The 15,817-nt window shown below is 35.0% G+C and overlaps 1 protein-coding gene across 10 annotated transcripts in view; it reads right to left on the reverse strand.

The window, feature by feature from the left end:
- Nucleotides 1–15,817, reverse strand: part of ATF2 (activating transcription factor 2) — an 81,498-nt gene that overhangs the window by 24,214 nt on the left and 41,467 nt on the right. For 9 of the 10 annotated variants that reach the window (XR_003970651.1, XR_003970650.1, XM_030323882.2 and 6 more), the window contains 3 exons: nt 11,997–12,175; nt 11,176–11,290; nt 10,360–10,446 (listed from right to left, as the gene is read on the reverse strand). Coding sequence is in view for 8 of the 10 variants with exons in the window: in XM_030323882.2 (XP_030179742.1) it covers nt 10,360–10,446; nt 11,176–11,290; nt 11,997–12,175 (381 nt within the window). In the remaining 2 variants the exon portion in view is untranslated. Of the gene's footprint in view, nt 1–10,359; nt 10,447–11,175; nt 11,291–11,992; nt 12,176–15,817 lie in introns of those variants that run through there. The other variant, XM_030323888.1, reaches the window with a different exon arrangement.

A 15,817-nucleotide genomic window follows, 5' to 3' on the forward strand; every position in this document is an offset into this window, starting at 1 on the left:
TACCTAAATACTTTATTAAATCTTCTTAACAAAGCTCCTAGACAATTAACATTGTCTTATTCAGACACATTACCTTTTAGTTACAAATATTAGGTAAGAAAGTTGTTTTAGTAGAAGAGTAACACAGATAGCAAACACCTACAGTTTACTTGCTTAATGACAAAACTCCTAAATCTAAATGTGGGGAGGTCCATTGCAATTCTATGGAAGACAGTAGATCCTAGGAATTTTTCTATAATATTAAAAAATACTAGATAATTTTGTATTTGTGAATCCCCACTTACATTTCTTTTTCTTACCACATTCTTACTTTCCCAAAGACTTAATGTTCTAACAACCAAAAAAAACCTTGCTCTGGAGAAATTTCTTTAGCAAAAAAAGGATCCTATTTCAATATTTATAGTAGACACAAACAATATGTATTTGTCTTCCTTATATAAGCACTAGGTTTTGAAAATCAGGGCCCCACAAAAGCATTCCTGGCTATCTTCAGATACAAATAAGTTTTCTCTTCAGCTGTAGTGTGCTAGTCATTCTAATGTGTTCCAATGCTATTTCTCCTAATTTTTTATTTTTTAAATGTATCTTTCACTATGTTTAAAAAATTTTTAATTCCTGTATAGTTAATATACACTGTTCATTTCAGGACTTATATAGTGATTCAACAATTCCATATACTGGGGCAACTGGGTGGCTCAGTCGTTCAAGCGTCTAACTTCGGCTCAGGTCATGATCTCACGGTTTGTGGGTTTGTGTCCTGTGTCAGGCTCTGTGCTGACAGCTCAGAGCTTGGAGCCTGCTTCGGATTCTGTATCTCCCTCTCTGTCCCTCTCTCCCTCACTCTCTCTCTTCTCTGCCCCTCCCCCACTCACTCACACACTCTCTCAGAAGTAAATAAAGATTAAAAAACTCCCACATTTCCATATATTACTCTGTGCTTATCTAGGTAAGCGTACTCTTAATTCCCTATTTCACCCATCCTCCCCACCTCCTCTCTGCTAAACATCTGTTCTCTATAGTCAGAGTCTGTTTTCATTTGTATTTTTTATTTCTTAAATTCCACATATGAATGAAATCATGTGGTATTTGTCCTTCTCTGACTGGCTCATATTGCTTAGCATTATACTCTCCAGATCCTTCACGCTATTGAAAATGGCAAGATTTCATTCTTTTTTATAGCCGAGTAACATTCCATTCTCCATATATACCTCTTCTTTATTCATCTATTGATGGACACTTAGGCTGCTTCCATAATTTGGCTACTCTAACAATAATGCTGCAATAAACACAGGAGTGCATATATTCCTTTGAATTAGGGTTTTTGTAATTTTTTGGGAAAATACCCAGTAGTGAGATGACTGGATTTTAGGGTAGTTCTATTTTAATTTTTTTTAACTTTATTTATTTTGAGAGAGCAAGCGAGGGAGCAAGAGAGAGCTAGAGAGCAAGCACAAGTGGGGGAGGGGCAGAGAGAAGGAGAGACAGAATCCCATCCACGTCATCAGTGCAGCTTGATGTGGGGCTCGAACTCACAAACCATGAGATCATGACCTGGGCCAAGATCAAGATTCGGACGCTTAACCAAACGCTCATTTGGTTAAGCGTCCCTTTAACTTTCTGAGGAACCTTCATACTGTCTTTCACAGTGGCTGCACCAGTTTGCATTCCAGCCAACAGTGCATGATGCCTCCCTTTTTCCCAACATCCTTGCCAACTCTTGTTTTTCTTTTTTTGATTTGAGCTTTTCTGACAGGTGTGAGATGGTATCTCAGTGAGGTTTTGATATGCATTTCCCTGATAACTGATTTTCATGTATCTGTTGACCATCTGGATGTCTTCTTTGGAGAAACACCTGTTCATGTCTTCTGCCCATTTTTAATTGATTGTGGTTTTTTTGGTGTTGAGTTGTGTTAAGTTCTTGATATACTGTGGATACTTACCCTTTATTGGGCACATTATTTACAAGTATCTTCTCCCACTCGGTAGGTTGTCTTTTTGTTTTGTTGATTGTTTCCTTTGCTGTGCAGAAGCTTTTAATTTTGATGTGCTTCCAATAGTTAATTTTGCTTTTGTTCCTCTTACCTCAGGTGACCTATCTAGAAAGATGTCATTATAGCCGATCTTAGAGAACTTACCGCCATACTCTCTTCTAGGATTTTTATGGTTTCAGTTCTCACAATGAGGTCCTTAATCCATTCTGAGTTTATTTTTGTATATAGTGTAAGAAAGTGGTCCAGTTTCAGTCTTTTGCACATAGCTGTCCAGTTTTCCCAACACTGTTTGTTGAAGAGACTCTTTCCCAATGCATATTCTTGCCTCCTTTGTCAGATTAACTGACCATATAATTGTGGGTTTATTTCTGGGCTCCCTATTCTGTTCCATTGATCTAGGTGTCTATTTTTGTGCAGTACCATACTGTTTCGATTACTACAGCTTTGTAATCTGAAGCCTGGAATTGTGATACCTCCAAGTTTTGTTCTTTTTCAAGATTGCTTTGGCTATTTGGGGTCTTTTGTGGTTCCATGCAAATTTTAGGATTGTTCTAGTTCTGTGAAAAATGCTGTTGGTATTTTTTTTTTTTTTTTAAATGTTTATTTATTTTTGAGACAGAGAGAGACAGAGCATGAACAGGGGAGCGGCAGAGAGAGAGGGAGACACAGAATCGGAAACAGGCTCCAGGCTCCGAGCCATCAGCCCAGAGCCCGACGCGGGGCTCGAACTCACGGACCGCGAGATCGTGACCTGGCTGAAGTCGGACGCTTAACCGACTGCGCCAGCCAGGCGCCCCTGCTGTTGGTATTTTAATAGGGATTGCATTACATCTGTAGATTGTTTTGGGCAGTATAGACATTTTAAACATATTTGTTCTTCTAATCCATGAACGTGCAATGTCTTTCCATTTCTTTGTATCATGTTCAATTTCTTTCACCACTGTTTTACAGGTTTCAGAGTACAGGTCTTTCACCTATACTCCTTATTCCTAGGTATTTTATTACTTTTCGTGTAATTATAAATGGGATTGTTTTCTTAATTTCCCTTTGTGCTGCTTCATTATTAGTGTATAGACATGCGATGGATTTCTGTATATTGATTTTGTATCCTGTGAACTTACTGAATTCATTCATTAGTTCTAGTAGTTTTTTTGGTGGAGTCTTTATTTTTTTAATGTTTATTTATTACTGAGAGACAGAGCCCAAGCATGAGAAGGGCAGAGAGAGAAGGAGACACAGAAACTGAAGCAGGCCCCAGGCCCTGAGCTGTCAGCACAGAGCCTGACGCGGGGCTCAAACTCACAGACAGCGAGATCATGACCTGAGCCAAAGTGGGACACTCAACCGACTGAGGCACCCAGGTGCCCCTTCTGTGGAGTCTTTAGAGTGTTCTATACAGTATATAAAATCATGTCATCTGCAAACAGTTGAAGTTTTACTTCTTTCTTACAATTTGGGGGACTTTTATTCCTTTGTCTTATCTGACTGCTGTGACTAAGACTTCCAGTATTATGTTGAATAAAACTTGTCTTCTTCCTGACCTTAGGGGAAAAGCTTTCAGTTTTTTACCATTATGATGTTAGCTGTGGGGTTTTCATATAAGGGCTGTATTATGTTAAAGTATGTTCCCTCTAAACCTAGTTTGTTGAGGGTTTTTATCATGAATGGATGTTGTATGTTGTCATATCTTTTTCTGCATCTATTGAAACAACCTTATGGCTTTTATCCTTTCTCTTACTGATGTGATGTATCATGTCGATTGATCTGTGAACATTAAACCACCCTTGCATCCCTGGAATAAATCCTACTTGCTCATGGGGAATGACTTTTTTAATGCATTGTTGGATTTGGTTTGTTAATATTTTGTTGAGGATTTTTACATCTATGTTCTGTAGCGCTCTCTTTTTTATTTGGCAGTGTGTTTATTTGGTTTTAGTATCAGGTTAATATTGGCCTTGAAGAATGAATTTGGAAGTTTTCGTTCCTCTTCTATTTTTTGGAAAAGTTTGAGAAGAATAGGTTTTAACTCTTCTTTAAATGTTTGGTAGAATTTATCTGTGAAGCCATTGGATCCTGGACTTTCGTTTTTGGGGAAATTTTTGATTACTGATTCAATTTCATTGCTGGTAATCTATATGTTCAAATTTTCTGTTTCTTCCTGCTTCATTTTTGGGAAGTTACATGTTGCTAGGATTTTATCCACTTCTAGGTTGCTCAGTTTGTTGACACATAATTTTTCATAATATTCTTACAATCCTTTGCATTCCTGTGGTGTCGGTTATTATTTTTCCTCTTTCATTTCTGATTTTGAGTCCCCTCTCCTATTTTTGATGAGCCTGGCTATAGGTTTATCAATTTTGTTGATCTTTTCAAAGAACCAGCTCCTGATTCATTTTAGTTCCTAGATCATTTATTTCTGTTCTGATATTTATAATTTCCTTCCTTCTGCTGGGTTTGGGTTTGGGTTCTTTTTCTAGCTCCTTTAGGTGTAAGGCTAGGCTAATATTTGAGATTTTTCTTGCTTCTTGAGGTAGGCTTGTAATGCTATAAACTTTTCCCTTAGAAATGCTTTTGCTGCTTCCCAAAGATTTTAGACCACTGTGTTTTCATTTTCATTTGTCTCCATGTGTTTTTTGATTTCCTCTTTGACTTGTTGGTTGACTCATTCACTGTTTAGTTGCATGTTATTTAACTTCCATGTATTTGAGCTCTTTTCAGATTTTTTTCTTATGGCTGATTTCTAGTTTCACTGCATTGTGGTTGAAAAGATGCATGGTAACTTCAATCTTTTTGCATTTGTAGAGATTTTGTGGTCTAATATATAATCTGGAGAATATTTCATGTGTACTTAAAGAATGTGCATTTTGCTATTGTAGGATGGAATATTCTGAATATGTCTATTAAAACACTAGTCCAATGTATCATTCTAAGCCACGGTTTCCTAATTGATTTCATCGATGTAAATAGCATGTTAAAGTTCCCTACAATCACTGTGTTACCATCAGTTAGTTCCTTTATATTTGTTACTACCTGTTTTATGTATTTGGGTACTCCCATTCTGGGTGTATAAGGGTTTACAATTGTTATGTCTTCTTGTTGGAGTCCCCCTTAATGATTATGTAGTGTCCTTCTTTGTCTCTTGTTACAGTCTTTGTCTTAAAGTCTATTTTGTCTGATACAGCTATTGCTACCCCAGCTTTCTTTTCACACCCCTTTGCATGATAAATGTTTCTGCATCCCCTCTTTTTCAATCTGCATGTGACTTTGGGTCTGCAAGGAGTTTCTTGTTGGCAGCATATACACTGGTCTTATTTTTTTTTTTTTATCCCTCCCATCACCCTATGCTTTTTTTTTTGGAATGTTTAGTTCATTTACATTCAGAGTAATTATTGATAAGTCTGTATTTATTGGTATTCTGTCATTTGTTTTGTGATTGTTTTTGTAGATCTTCTGTTTTTTTCTTCCCTTGCTCTCTTCTCTCACCACAAGTTGGCCTTCTTTAGTGATATATTTGGATTCCTTTATTTTTTTATTTTATTTTTTTTTTCTTTTCAACGTTTTTATTTATTTTTGGGACAGAGAGAGACAGAGCATGAACGGGGGAGGGGCAGAGAGAGAGGGAGACACAGAATCGGAAACAGGCTCCAGGCTCCGAGCCATCAGCCCAGAGCCTGACGCGGGGCTCGAACTCACGGACCGCGAGATCGTGACCTGGCTGAAGTCGGACGCTTAACCGACTGCGCCACCCAGGCGCCCCTGGATTCCTTTATTTTTTTTGCATACCTATTACCAATTTTTGATTTGTGGTTACCATTAGGTTTGTATATAACATCTTCTGAACCACACATCATTTTAGCAAAACCAAACAGGGAGGATGTTTAAGTATTTTCAAAGAGTTGAAGGCAACAACAAAGCACAGTCCAACTCAAGCCTGAAAGAAGACATTGTAAATTTTACTAGAAGGTTAGCAGACTGGCAAAAAAAAATTATTTAATGTGTAACATGAATCAAAGGGATAAGAGCTGGGAATCACTCATTTGGAGAAACTGGGTTTGGAGTCCTATCACTGATGGAGAATCAAGTCCTGTGATCATTTACCTGTCATTAAGGAAACCAGTCTCAACTTTCTTCAGTTGGGAGGATACAATTATTTCCTCAATTGGTAAGTCTTTTACCTTATTAAGCTCCAGGGGGCTAAAAATCAATGACACTGACATATTAATTCAAATTTTAAAATCATCTGTACCTATTTGGTATTCTATGTTCTGAAAGTAATTAAAGTAACTTGCCACAGACTAATAGGTTACCCTTGAATTTCAATTTAAAATGGTTAAAAGATCAATTCAGTCTTGTGATTTTAATTGGAAGAGCTAAAATAATCTCATAAGCCTCCCAATAATGGACTATTTAAGAAAACCAAGCCTCATATCTATAAGTTTAATTAAACTTAAAAGGTTATTAAAGTACTTAGAGAAGTTTATTAGACAACTGAGGTACCTATAGGGAAAACAGGATATATTAAGTTTAAAATGAAGTTTGGCATGTTTAAAATTAATTATATTTGAAGACCTTTAAAAGCAATTATATAGTTGGATTTGTAAACTGGCCTTAAAAATTCAGGGAAGAACTTTCTGAATTTGTAACTTTAATAAATCTAATATATTTTTTAAAAGCAGTCCCTGAAAAAAAAAATCAAATAAATAAAAGCAGTCCCTGAATAATGGTTTTTATGCACAAAAGTTATCAAGGGCACCAAAAACAAACAACTCACTGATATAATCCTAACTGCTAAAGAATATAATCAATGGCCTTAAAAGAAGACTTCTTTGCCTCTCTTGATGATCACCAGAACGATTTGCAAGAGAAACTCAAAATTTAAGATCACATATGCTGAATTTCTTAGCACCTAAGAAATGTATGTTAAATAAATGATAATTGACAGAAATAATTATTAAATGAGACTGAGGAAAAACATATGAACATGAAACCAACTACAAAACCCAAACTATTTTTAGGTCATTTCCCAATGTCGGTAGATTGGTTTTGTACTTGTAACAATATAGAAGTATAGTTGATAACACGCAAGCAGTGAAAATTCTTAGACAGTAATATAAAATGAACATTATAGACTAAGGGAAAACAGACTAGCAATATTTCATAAAAATATAAAACCAATGATGAAATGTGAAATTATTTCTGTACAACAAAACCCCCAATTAATCAGAATTCCCTTAGCATTCTAGGCAATTGGTATTTTGTTACCAGTTCATATTACCTGGATAGAAGGGCAATATCTAATTTTCACAAATGAGCCAAACAGGTATGATATATTAGAAAATGGAAACATAGGACAATCAAATATACCAAAGGTGGTATGTTCTCAAACCACAACGTAATTAAAATAGAAATCAAGATAAAAAGGAAAGCCCCCAGATATTTGGAAATTATACAATATACTTTTATATAAGTGCCAGTAGTTCAAAGAAATCACAAAGGAAATTAAAAGATATATGATAATGAAAATATAGCAGATCAAATTTATGGAAAGAAATTTATAGCTTTAAATGCCTATACTGGAAAGGTAAAAAGGTTTAATCAATAATCCAAGCTTCCACTTTAAGCCAAAAAAACATAGGCACATTAAACCCAATTAACTAGGAGAAACCATTAGAGATAAAAGTAGCAATGAATGATATGTTTGTACTATCATTAAGAAAAATAAAGCCAAGCTACCCACTAAGAGAAAATATTTGTAAGACATATGTAAAAATTTCGTATTTAGTATATCTAAAAAGTTCCTATGACATAAAAATAAGAGACAACCCATTTTAAGAAATCAGCAGAAGATATCACAAAAGCATCTGGCAAAATCAGAAATTAAATAAAACCGTAAGATACTGCTACAAACTGCTAGAAATGTCTACAATGAAAATGAGACAAAGACAAATGCTGGCAAAAATGTGGAACAACTGGAATTCCCATACTCTGTGAGAATTCAGAACTTTGGCAAATGGTCTGGCAGTTTCTTACAAAGTTAAATGTATACCTACCCCTTACTCAGCAAATTCTACCCTTCAGTAGATAGGCCAAATGAAAATAAACATCCGCAAGAAGAGTTACACAAGAACGTGCACAGCATCTCTGTTCACAATGCTAAACACTGAAAACCATTCAAGTGTCCACCAACAAGAGAATGGATAAAGAAACTGTGTTATATTCACACAATGGAATACTACTCAGCAATAAAAAGCAGCAAACCAATACATTCAACAACATTGATAAATCTTGTGGCTGGACACAAGAATATACGTGGATTCATTTATATTAAATTCTAGAACTAATTGCTGGTGACAACAGTTGGGAAGGTATACTGATTGCGAAGGGAAATAAACTTTCTGGGTAGATGTTAATGTTCTATATCATGATAGCAGTGTGAGTTACATTAATACACTTATACATCAAAATTAAAATTGGTTCATTTCAATGTATATAAATTTTACACTGAGAAAGGCCTATTAAAAAATAATTGAGTTGGGTAGGGAATGGTCTGAGGCATAGATAAAACACTAATGGCAGTTACAGTGCTAATAATTGAAGCTGGTGATGGGTACATGGGGGTTCATTATTCTATACTGGTTGTTTTGTATATGTTTGAAATTTTCCATAATGAAAAGTTAGGAAAAAAAAAAAGGAAACGGACTAATTTCTGAGTCTTTTTATTTAATTAAAACTGGACAATCTTATTTACTACTCCAATTAAAATAGGCAATCACCTAAATATGGTTATTTTACATTAGCAAAATCCTAATAATAAATTTAACTGGATTGTTAAATTTAAGTAGGGCAATCTATGACTCCCCATGCTATTTTTTGGGCCTTCAACCAATGATTATTTTCCATATATAAAGTTATAGCTTTGATTTTTTTAATATACAAGCACACAAAACACTCTTATTCTTGTTAATTTCCTGATGACCTAAAAGAAAAAGTTATTCAAGGAAGTATTAAATTTAATAGTTTCTACAAGTATGGCCTACTCTTATAGCCAAAACTATTTCTTTAAATCTGACTTGTTCCTTTTGAATTAATTTGCTAGGAAAAAAAGTCCACTGAATATGTAAAAGTATTTTTAGATGGAGGATAGAACAACAGATCTCGTTAACTCCTATTTCTACTCTATTCAGTTCTCACTAAATTGAATTTTTCACTAGTACGGTATGTTTAGGAAGTGTAAAAAACATTCCCAATGAAGCTTTTTGCTATCAAGTGAAGATGCATCTTAGTATTTCCAAAGCTTTGAGTTAAACATGCTGTTAATGCAAAAAATTGCCCTCTTGGGTTTTCATAAGTTCTCTCACCACAATCAATAACTAGCTAATTTTTACACTCTTCAAACATTGTTCATTCAGATGGTGTGTTAAGTTTTACTGTTAGTTATCACATGCCATTTTGAGATTATTAGCAATGGAGAATAGAGGTAAAAAACTTGAAACATTGCAATATATAATGATTTTTATATGTACACATTTATACTGTTAGTATACTGCCTAGCACAGAACTGATGCAAAATTATCTATTAATTTTTCTAAGGATACATTAACTGATGTTCAGAATTAGTCCTGAAAATGTGTTAAGACTATAGAAGGGAGAATTACATGTATTAAAAAAACAAAAAGCAGCTTTACTTTTTTTTGCCAAGGAATTTAGCACATTTATGGAATTTGGGGCTAAGAGACATTCTAAAAATCAACGTTTAATCTCTTTACACCTAAGAATACTGAGTCTCCTCAAAATTAAAATGGCTTGATTAAGGGTAATGAACAGCAGAGTCAGAATTAAAATTAAAACCCATGTCTTTGGACTCCTAATCTATAGCTTATCCCTTAAACACCACCAGTTTCTTGGTGTCAAAACGCAACTCAAAAATATGGATTTTCTTTATGTATTATGTGCTACATTTACTAACTTGTATACAATTTCAGAATTCTTGTCAATACTGTTCTACTAATTCCTATCACTGTTTAAAACCATCTGTATGGCCTTCCAATGTTTACACCTAGTTTCAGCTGTAATATTCCTAGCCACCACAAGGAGGAGATTTTGTTCAAAACGCCACAGCTCAAAAGCAGACAAACCGATGACAAGAACTAGGACTTTACTCTCAAATTCATCCATTTATTTTAAAGTACCACTAATTAGTCACTATGCTAATGGAAACTCTTCCATATTATCTGGTTCTTGCATAGTGTAATACATTCCAAAGCTTTATAAGATGTGATCTAAACTGTACATTTGAAGCAGGCTTTAATGGAAAAACTAATTCAAAACAGGCTCAAGAAATGTACAGAACAAGTAAAATCTTGCTTACCATTTTTGCTTCTGACTGTACTGGTTGAGGGGAGGAAGGACCTGGAATTCCTGGAACACTAGGCACCATGGTGACTGGCCGAACAAGCTATGCAAAATATATTAACAAATAATTGCTAGAGGATATATTCAATATGAGATTTGTGCTATATCTGCACAATGGTTATACAAATTTGAGAGTTCAGAATCAGAAAACTGTAAACCCTTATTATCTACTGTCCTGATTTATCTTTTAAAATTTGTCAATTTCCATAAAAGTTCACAGAGAGTGTCCTTATAAACAATTCCTGCAATAATCAAAGTACCATGGAATTACTGGACATGTGTTTTCGTACACATATATTCCTAAAGAACAGAAATCTGTGTTAATAATTGAATTCTACAAATCTAGTCAAAGTGAAATGGGCTGAATAAGGAATAAATTTCTTAAAATTAAAAATACAAGGAAGAATTTGAGAAACTTAACAGAAGACCATGAGGGAGGGGAAGGGGAAAAAGAAAAAAGTTAGAGAGAGGGAGGCAAACCATAAGAGACTCCTGGATACTGAGAACAGACTGAGGGTTGATGGGCATTGAGGAGGGCACTTGTTGGGATGAGCACTGGGTGTTGTATGGAAACAAGGAAAAGAAAATTTTGAGAGGATGGAAAAACATTTTCTAACCAATTAATTATGTTTGTCTTGAATGGTATATGCTGTCATTATAAATATGAATGAATACACACTACTAACCCCTAGTAAGTATTTTTTTGGATTCAGTTTCATAAACCAATCAAGCAGCCCTAAGTCAGTTTACAGAGTCTAAACCTCAAACTTACCGGGACTGCAGCTGGAACATGCACATTAGAACTTGTAATTGATGCGGGAATAGCAACAGGCATGGTCTGTCCATTAGGAAGATGCAACAGAAGAGGAAATGGGCCCGGTACAGGACTAAGAAAAACAAAAGAAGAATAATTAAAGGTAAGAAATCCTTATCAGCCACTTCTAACAATACGAGAGTATTTTTACTCCTATTATCATATCATTTAAAAATAAATTTTCTAACCACTGCAAAGCAAATTACAAAATTTTATTATTTTTAATTGTATTCTAAATACATAATGTATATAGCAGTGTGGAGAAACAACAGGTCCAGAAAAACAGGACAATCTCCAATATGCTGAATGAGAAAAATTCTTATCAGAAGGTCTTGAGGGTCACCTGGCTCAGTTGGAACAGCATTTAACTTCTGATCAGGTAAGCTGAGCCCCATGATGAGTGTAGAGATTACTTAAAATGTTTGGGAAAAAACCAAAGTCTTGACATATGTTTAAGAACTGAAAAAAATGTCATCTGCTGGAGTAATTTTATGTATTCTGTGTGAAATAGCATGAAAACTAGAGACCACCTTAAATTCACATTCAATGCAATTTTTTTAAAAAATTAAGTTTTAGATATTTATTTTCTAATCTATTAGAGAACACTAAGAGAGAAAGACAACCCAAATACTTTTTCCAAAAATCAAAGCATGCAGAACATGATTAACATACACACACAAAACTAAGGCCACAATTTGAATTACATGTCGTGGGAAAAACTGTGACAAGAAAAACTTGATTCATAAACAGTTCAATGACTGGCCCAAATCATCACTTACACGATTGGCCTGTTGGAGGATGGTGCCTGGGTGATCACAGTACTTGAGGTTGGTGAAGGTACTGCTTGCTGAATAATTACACTGGAGTCAGAACTTGTAAGCAGCACGTTGGGAACCTGTAATGATGCTGGACGAACGATAGCTGATGTGGGCTGTGCAGTTTGTGCCAATGGTACCTCCTATTTAGTGATGAAACAAAAAAGGGTGGGATTTAAAATTATACATCAATCCGGGGCGCCTGCGTGGCTCAGTTGGTTAAGCGTCTGACTTTGGCTCAGGTCATGATCTCGAGGTTCGGGAGTTCAAGTCCTGCAGCAGGCTCTGTGCTGACAGCTCGGAGCCTGGAGTGTGCTTTCAGATTCTGTGTCTCCCTCTCTCTCTGGTCCTTCCCCTCTCAAGCTCTGTCTCTCTCTCTTTCTCTCTCTCAAATAATAAATAAACATTAACAAAACATTTTTTTAAATTATAAGTCAATCCATGAAACTTAAAAGTGAACAGAATATAACACACTTCTAAAAGCATCTACACGCGTCGGGCTCTGTGTTGACAGCTCAGAGCCTGGAGCCTGTTTCGGATTCTGTGTCTCCCTCTCTCTGACCCTCCCCACTTCATGCTCTCTCTCTGTCTCAAAAAAAATAAACGTTAAAAAAAAAAAAATTAAAAGCATCTGCAGAATAATACCCTCCCCCAAAGTAATGTCCAAAGTTATTTAAAATTTTACAAGCTAAAGTTATTAAAAAGAAAATTTTAGAAGTAGCTAAAAAGCGTCAAATATAACGTTCATATTTGAATTTAAAAACACCTAAAAAATAATAAAAATAAAAACATCAGAGTGGTGTTTTTTTTTTTTCCATACTACTTGTTTTCCTATCAATCCAGAAACAGGCTAAGTAACTTGGCTATGATTCCATGAACATTTCTGAAAATCCATGAGAGACTGCCTAGTCCTACTCCATCATTATACTGTAAAAAGGGGAAACAGATCCAGAGAGACTGATACAAATTAGTAATAGAAATGATTAAAAAATTTTAATACAAATGTTTGCTACAACAATTTATTAATGTCAAAAGGTCAAGTAATGTTGATATCCTGAATGTAAAATAATTACTGGAGTGAAATCTTTGCAAATTAAAGAAAAACACAGAATTTGTTGAGTTAGCCAGGACCTTAAAGATGGTCTTTTCCCCAGTTTTACAGATTAGGAAGAGATTAAGAGCTTTACCTAGAACTCCTTTTACTAGTTAGGGTAAAAACTGGGTCTACTGTGTTCTTAGAATTGGTCTTTACGCTGCCTCTTATTATCAAAATCTTATTTAGCTACATAGGAAGAAAAGATCAACTAGTACTGTTGGAACTTCATTTATTCAACAAGTTTGAGAATTTATAGCATGCCCTCAAGGGCTACTGGGAAGAAAGAGACAATTAACAAGTAGAACAAGAAAATTCCAAATAGTAGTATGTTATAAAATAACAGTACAACATAATAAATCATGAAAGATTAACTGAGGGAAGGTTGGGGTTGGCTTACTTTAGATAGCATACATAGTGAGGTGAGGTGAGCTTTTCTGCAAAAAATGGTGCTGGATGAACAGATACTGAAAGGATAGCCGGAGAAAATTCTATCTAGGGAGAGGGAAGCGATACCAAGAGTAATGTCTTTAAGGTAGGAAAAAAACTTAGACTATTTGGGGAATACACCAGAGTGGCATGAAGTGAAGGTCGAATGGGCAGACAAGCTCAGATCAATGAGGCCTTATGAAAGGACTATTAGTTATCTTAAATGCCATGGCTAACCACTGAAGGATTTTAAGCAGGAAAGTGATTCTATAATGTATTAAAAATAAAGCTACCTATAGAATATTGGAGATGGAAGTAGAAAGTCCAGTTAGAAGTAATTATTAATAATCCAAGTAAAAGATGATGGCTTGGGACTAAAGTGATGACACTGAAGATCAAAGAAGATAAATTAATATTTCAGAAAGTAAGTCTGATAAGATTTGCTATTGGTGTTGGTGTGAAGAAAAGGAAGAAATGAAGGATTCTTGACTTGAGCAACTCAATGGGATGGAGAGAAAATTTACTGAGATAGGGAGAATTATGGAAAAAAAATCAAGAGTTCTGATTTAGATGTATTAAGTTTAAGATGTCTTTCAGTCATAGAAAAGGAAATGTCAAGACGGGAGTGAGAGATGAATATGGAAATCCAGGAGATACCTTGGTTGATAGAAGTTTGAGAGTCATCAGCATGTAGATGGTTTTTAAAGTTATGGTCTAGGTGATCTCACCTAGAAAGAAAAGTGAGAAAGAAAAGTGAAGAGGGCCCAGAATGGACTTTAACAAATTGGCATGGCTATGCCCTGCCCAGGAGGAGGCTAATGACTGAGGGAGGAATGTAGCAAGGATTACTCCTGAAAGAAGCTGAAGCAGCAATGAACAGGGAAAAACTGTTGAGTGTGAAGGGACTGGCACGATCTTTAGGAAAAAAGATACTCATATCAAAGAGTTAACAATATTTCCTGTAACTGTGATAATGTGGAAACCTTTATGTCCAAAAAAGAACAAGATAATTAAATACATTAAGATAATGATAAAGTACAACCATTAAAAATTATGATTTTGTGCGAATGTAAACTGGTATAGCCGCTCTGGAAAACAGTATGGAGGTTCCTCAAAAAATTAAAAATTGAGCTACCCTATGGCCCAGCAATTGTACTACTAGGTATTTATCCAAAGGATACAAAAATGCTGACTGAAGGGGCATATGCACCCCAATGTTTATAGCAGCACTATCAATAGGCAAATTATGGAAAGAGCCCAAATGTCCACTGACTGATGAATGGATAAAGAAGATGTGGTATATCTATACAATAGAATATAACTCGGCAATCAAAAAGAATGAGATCTTGCTATTTGCAACAATGTGGATGGGACCAGAATGTATTATGCTAAGCAAAATAAGTCAGAAAAAAGATAAATATCATATGATTTCACTCATATGTGGAATTTAAGAAACAAAACAGATGAATACAGGGAAGCAAAAATAAGATAAAAACAGAGAGGGAGACAAACCATAAGAGACTCTTAAATACAGAGAACAAACTGAGGGCTGCTGGAGGGGTGGCTGGGTAGGGGGATGGGTGATGGGCATTAAGGAGGCACTTGTTGGGATGAACACTGCATGTTATATGTAAGTGATGAATCAATAAGATTCTACTCTTGAAACCATTATTACACTACATGTTAACTAACTTGGATTTAAATAAAATTCTCAAAAAATGAAGAAAATTATGATTTTGGAAATTTTCTAATGATGTGGGAAAATGTTCATTAATGTTGAATGTCGAATGCATGATATAAAAGTAAACTCGAATCAGGATGCCTGGCTGGCTCAATTGGTAGAGCATGTGACTCCTGATCTTGGGGTCATGAGTTCAAGCCCCATGATGAGTGTACAGCTTACTTAAAAAAAAATTAAAAATAAATTTTTTAAATTAAAAAGTAAACTAGGATCTTTCTTCGAATTTTTCTTTGTATCTATTTATCCTTCTAATGAGCTATTCACTTACACAGTATATTTGTATAAATGCATGCATATATCTAGGAAAAAATGTTTCAAAATATTAGTATTTCTTATCACTCAATTATGGGCTAAGAGGAGATTTTGGTTTTCTTCCTTATATTTTTCTATATTCTTAAAGTTTTTATAAAGAGACTCACTTTTATAATTAGGAACTGAGGAAAACACCCCACAAAACATCTAAGGTCAAAGCCATGTCATCCTCTGCCATGACAGAAATCCATTAATCCATTTATGGTTTTA

Source organism: Lynx canadensis, chromosome C1, assembly GCF_007474595.2.
Source record: "Lynx canadensis isolate LIC74 chromosome C1, mLynCan4.pri.v2, whole genome shotgun sequence".
Lineage (NCBI taxonomy): Eukaryota > Metazoa > Chordata > Mammalia > Carnivora > Felidae > Lynx > Lynx canadensis.